A 6,147-nucleotide genomic window follows, 5' to 3' on the forward strand; every position below is an offset into this window, starting at 1 on the left:
CACCTATTAAACACACACACACACACACACACACACCTCAACCCATCATACACACCTATTAAAACACACACACACACACACACACACACACACCTCAACCCATCATACACACCTATTAAACACACACACACACACACACACACACCTCAACCCATCATACACACCTATTAAAACACACACACACACACACACACCTCAACCCATCATACACACCTATTAAACACACACACACACACACACACACACACCTCAACCCATCATACACACCTATTAAAACACACACACACACACACACACACACACACACACCTCGACCCATCATACACACCTATTAAACACACACACACACACACACACACAACTCAACCCATCATACACACACACACACACCTCAACCCATCATACACACCTATTAAACACACACACACACACACACACACACACACCTCAACCCATCATACACACCTATTAAAAAACACACACACACACACACACACACACACACACACCTCAACCCATCATACACACCTATTAAAACACACACACACACACACACACACACACCTCAACCCATCATACACACCTATTAAACACACACACACACACACACAGACCTCAACCCAGCATACACACCTATTAAACACACACACACAGACCTCAATCCATCATACACACCTATTAAAACGCACACACACACACACACACGCAGACCTTAATCCATCATACACACCTATTAAACACACACACACACACACACACACCTCAATCCATCATACTCACCTATTAAACACACACACACACCTCAACCCATCATACACACCTATTAAACACACACACACACACACACACACACACACACACCTCAACCCAGCATACACTCCTATTAAAACACACACACACACACACACCTCAACCCAGCATACACACCTATTAAAACACACACACACACACAGACCTCAACTCAGCATACGCACCTATTAAAACACACACACACACACACACACACACACACACACACACAGACCTCAACCCGGCATACACACCTATTAAACACACACACACACACACACACACAGACCTCAGCCCAGCATACACACCTATTACACACACACACACACACGCACACACACACACACACATATTTGTCTTGTATATACCAGAACTGTTCACATATAGACACACTGGGTGTTAAGTATTTTATTGTTTGAAAACTGAAATACTGTTAGTCCATAGGTGACAGACTGTATGTTACTCTCTCTGTAGAATGTTCATTTGCGATATTTAAATGCATTAAATGTTATCTCAATAAATTTCAAATTGTACAAAGAGTTTGTTTAATTCTTGTTACATGTGCTTTTCTGACAACAGCAGTTTAAACCCTTAATTGGACTAACATGATGCTGTTTAATCTCACCCGTGTCCTGTGGGTGTCTTGAACCTGAACTCTTAAGCTTAATCCTTTGAATCTCCAAGCTGAGTTCTGTGTCTGTGCTCTGCACGGTGCATTCGACTCAGAGACACTGGATTTGGAGTCACAGAGAGGAGACAGCAGGAACGAGGCTGTAAAGAAAGACAGCTGTTTAATGAGGTGGAAGAGAATGAAACTGGACAGATTAGAATGATATTCGGAAAAGATAGATAAAACATAAATAACATTTCTAAAATGAATTAAACGTGTTGAGGTGATCTCAGACAAGGTAAGAAGTAAGTGAATAAATAGGTGGACAGTACAAATCCATTAACACTGGAGCCTGTCCTTCACACACTGCATTTCAGTAGGAAACTCCACCTACACAGAGACTCTACAGAGTGTCAGGGGACAGGATTTTCACTCCTGTCCCATCCCAATCCCACAAAAATACCCCTGTCCCATCCCAATCCCACAAAAATACCCCTGTCCCGTCCCAATCCCACAAAAATACCCCTGTCCCATCCCAATCCCACAAAAATACCCCTGTCCCGTCCCAATCCCACAAAAATACTCCTGTCCCATCCCAATCCCACAAAAATACTCCTGTCCAAATCCCACTCCCACAAAAAATACCCCTGTCCCGTCCCAATCCCACAAAAATACCCCTGTCCCGTCCCAATCCCGCAAAAATACTCCTGTCCAAATCCCACTCCCACAAAAATACCCCTGTCCCGTCCCAATCCCACAAAAATACTCCTGTCCAAATCCCACTCCCACAAAAATACTCCTGTCCAAATCCCAATCCCACAAAAATACCCCTGTCCCGTCCCAATCCCACAAAAATACTCCTGTCCCACTCCCACAAAAATACCCCTGTCCCAATCCCACAAAAATACTCCTGTCCCGTCCCAATCCCACAAAAATACTCCTGTCCCAATCCCACAAAAATACTCCTGTCCCGTCCCAATCCCACAAAAATACTCCTGTCCCAATCCCACAAAAATACTCCTGTTCCATCCCAGTCCCACAAAAATACTCCTGTCCCATCCCAGTCCCACAAAAATACTCCTGTCCCACTCCCACAAAAATACTCCTGTCCCGTCCCAATCCCATGAGAGAATAAAAGAAAAAAAGTCCTGTCCCATCCCAAACCTGAAAGAATGACTCTCATTCCCTCCCTCCTGTGTTGTGTTTTTTTTGGGGGGTGGGGTAGTCACCTCTCCTGTGTTGTGTTTTTTTGGGGGGGTGGGGTAGTCGCCTCTGAGGTTATTTTCAGCTGCATTTCGCCGCTGCCTGCTTTACAGGTGTGTCTCTGAAGTCCACTTTTCCCTGAGTCAGTTAGTACTACTACTACTGTACTACTCTTATAGTATATATACTATATATACTATATACTTATAGCATATATAACTATTATAACTACTCTACACATCCTACAAACAGCGCACAGAGGTTTAACACAGTCACTCTCGACTCTTAGGAACTTCTTTAAAACTTTAGACTTGCCCGAAAGCTCTGTCAGTGTGGTAAACTGATCATTGTCCTTCACATTGTCCATTGTCCCATTGGAACGCTGTCTTCCCTCAATCTCAGTCCGACTCCGTTATTGGCAATGGCTGCACCATGTGTCGTCAATCCACACACGTCATGCTCTGGTCAGGTGGCTGCCTGCAACCAGCCTGCAGCCAGCCTGCAACCAGCCAGCAACCAGCCAGCAACCAGCCAACAACCAGCCAGCAACCAGCCAGCAACCAGCCTGCAACCAGCCAGCAACCAGCCTGCAACCAGCCAGCAACCAGCCTGCAACCAGCCAGCAACCAGCCAGCAACCAGCCTGCAGCCAGCCTGCAGCCAGCCTGCAGCCAGCCTACAGCCAGCCAGCAACCAGCCTGCAACCAGCCTGCAACCAGCCTGCAACCAGCCAGCAACCAGCCTGCAGCCAGCCAGCAACCAGCCTGCAACCAGCCTGCAGCCAGCCTGCAACCAGCCAGCAACCAGCCAGCAACCAGCCAGCAACCAGCCTGCAACCAGCCAGCAACCAGCCTGCAACCAGCCTGCAGCCAGCCAGCAACCAGCCTGCAACCAGCCTGCAGCCAGCCAGCAACCAGCCAGCAACCAGCCAGCAACCAGCCAGCAACCAGCCTGCAACCAGCCAGCAACCAGCCTGCAACCAGCCTGCAGCCAGCCAGCAACCAGCCTGCAACCAGCCTGCAGCCAGCCTGCAACCAGCCAGCAACCAGCCAGCAACCAGCCAGCAACCAGCCTGCAACCAGCCTGCAACCAGCCAGCAAACAGCCTGCAACCAGCCTGCAGCCAGCCTGCAGCCAGCCAGCAACCACCCAGCAACCAGCCAGCAACCAGCCAGCAACCAGCCTGCAACCAGCCTGCAGCCAGCCAGCAACCAGCCTGCAGCCAGCCAGCAACCAGCCTGCAACCAGCCAGCAACCAGCCAGCAACCAGCCAAACGAGCAGACAACAGAGAATAAAAAAGACAACAGAATGACTAGCATTACGTGCTAAATAAAGAAAATAGCGCTTATTCAGATTAGAATATTTATCTTTATTAGCATATTTATCTTTATATACGGGACGGGATTCATACTGTTTTCATGAGCCACGTCCCAGTCACGTTGACTTTTTTCCCTGTCCTGTCCGAGTCACGTGATGAATACTGAAATTGACTCCCATCCCGTGGGAATCCCACAGGAATCATGTGACCCACAGGATTCCCAAAATAAAGTCAGCCTCTAATTGACACGTCAGAGACAGGCCAGGGGGGTGGCACCATCCCAGGGCTTCTGTAACACAGAGCTCAACACCTATATCTGGAAGCTGTCTTTAGCTGGACAGTGCTATGCAGGAGGAGGCTCTTGTGTTAAGGGAAAAAACTTCAACAGAGCAAAACTGTGTGTCCAGAGGGAATAACCAACTAAATATATGGAGCGATATGGTGCAATATGAAGGTCATATGGATTTACCCTTTAAACAAGCCTCAAGCTCCACTCTCTCTTCTGAGAGCTCATTAAATCCCTTCTTAAAGATACAGTAATGCCCAAGCAGGTGGGAGCCTCCAGCATCTCATGTGTTCAGCAGTGTCTCTTCCCATTCTCCTACAACCATAACACTAACATCCTAACACTAGCCATCAAACGGGCAGTTCCAGAGCGCTGGTACTCTCTGCTGGGGCAACCTCTCACCCCTGTTATGAGCCATGTGCCCGTGCAGTGGATGGCCTAGGTGAAGGACACCAGTGCTCAGGCTTCCAGTCACTAAAGTGGAATGAAATGGCTGCTCACGCTCACCCTCCTGTCCACTCATATTTGTCGACATGAATCCCAGTTCGTATGACTGTATGGAGATAATTGTTAAATTTATGCAAGATAGGCATAACATGTTAGGACTACAAATCTACTACTGCACATATTATCATTGTTAAGTTTCACACATTAAAATTAAATTAAATTAAAAACATCATCTGGCTACAAACGCCTCATATCCCCTGTGGGTCATGTTGATCATTAGTTTTCATGAACGGCCGAATGGTGCTGCTGTAAGGAGCTGTGGGCTGTATCTCCTTTCCTTTGGTAAAGGATGGTCCAGTGGACCCTATGCTAAAGGAGATAGGAGAGGAAACACTGAAGCACCTTTCCTTAGCAGTTAGAGAATTCGACCACTCTTATCATGGCTGCCACATAGATACTTCCGGGTCATTTCACTCGGTTAGGAACCTTCCTGAGCAAAAAAGACTATTCGAATGCACCCCTTGTTTCAGATGCACAGCTGCTGGTGAAGTCTGGCATGTTTCATCGTCTGAACATACCACTGCCTCTGTACGTTGGCTTTGGGACATGTGATCTGTAGTTTTCATTTTTATTTTTGGTAAAAGGAGTTATATTTGTACATGATCTCCCATATTTCTGAGGGAAAACTCCAAGTCCTGATTCAATGGTCAGGACACACGCTGCCTAGGTGTGTGTGTAACCAGGGTTTCATACAGGAATAGTTTTTACAGACAGTTTGTGATACATGGCCGTGTGTGACCGCTTGTTTTTCTCTGAGCCGCAGCTTCAAAGCCCTAAAAATGATCAGAGATACCCAGGCTGGAGACAAGGGCTGAATATCCAAGTCCTCATGTTCTGAACTCAAAGTCTGGATATGATGTCACACATTCAGACTCCTTCACACGGAGCTGTGGACAGACACAGTCCAGCACTGATCCCTTTTCAGGAAGACATTACGTCATCATGGAAACATTATCAGAGTTTCTGAGAGCCTCAGCATACACAAAGACTCATACACACTAACACACTTATGTGCGCGCACACACACACACACACACATACACACACACACACACACACACACACACACACACATACACACACACACACACACACACACAGACACACTCACACCACTTCACATTCTATTCTCTATCTTATTTCTGTTTTCTGAGTGTAGGCTCTGGGTATTATAGATATCGTGTGTTTTCTGAGTGTAGGCTCTGGGTATTATAGATATTGTGTGTTTGCTGAGTGTAGGCTCTGGGTATTACAGATATTGTGTGTTTTCTGAGTGTAGGCTCTGGGTATTATAGATATTGTGTGTTTTCTGAGTGTAGGCTCTGGGTATTATAGATATTGTGTGCTGATCTTGACGGTACCAGTGTCTATTAAACATGTAGGTGTTATCCTGTCTTCATTATCATGATGATATTTTCATAAGGTATGTGTGGCA

The 6,147-nt window shown here is 46.5% G+C and overlaps 1 protein-coding gene across 1 annotated transcript in view; it reads left to right on the forward strand.

Moving 5' to 3' along the window:
* The window catches only part of ift57 (intraflagellar transport 57 homolog (Chlamydomonas)), an 8,314-nt gene extending 8,304 nt beyond the window's left edge, over positions 1 to 10 (forward strand). Inside the window, exon 11 of the mRNA XM_030775771.1 lies at positions 1 to 10. This exon is cut by the window's left edge and continues 169 nt beyond it. Coding sequence (XP_030631631.1) covers positions 1 to 10 — 10 coding nt within the window.
* Positions 11 to 6,147: the final 6,137 nt, after the last annotated feature.

The sequence above is a fragment of the Chanos chanos genome, chromosome 5, assembly GCF_902362185.1.
Source record: "Chanos chanos chromosome 5, fChaCha1.1, whole genome shotgun sequence".
Taxonomy (NCBI): Eukaryota; Metazoa; Chordata; class Actinopteri; order Gonorynchiformes; family Chanidae; genus Chanos; species Chanos chanos.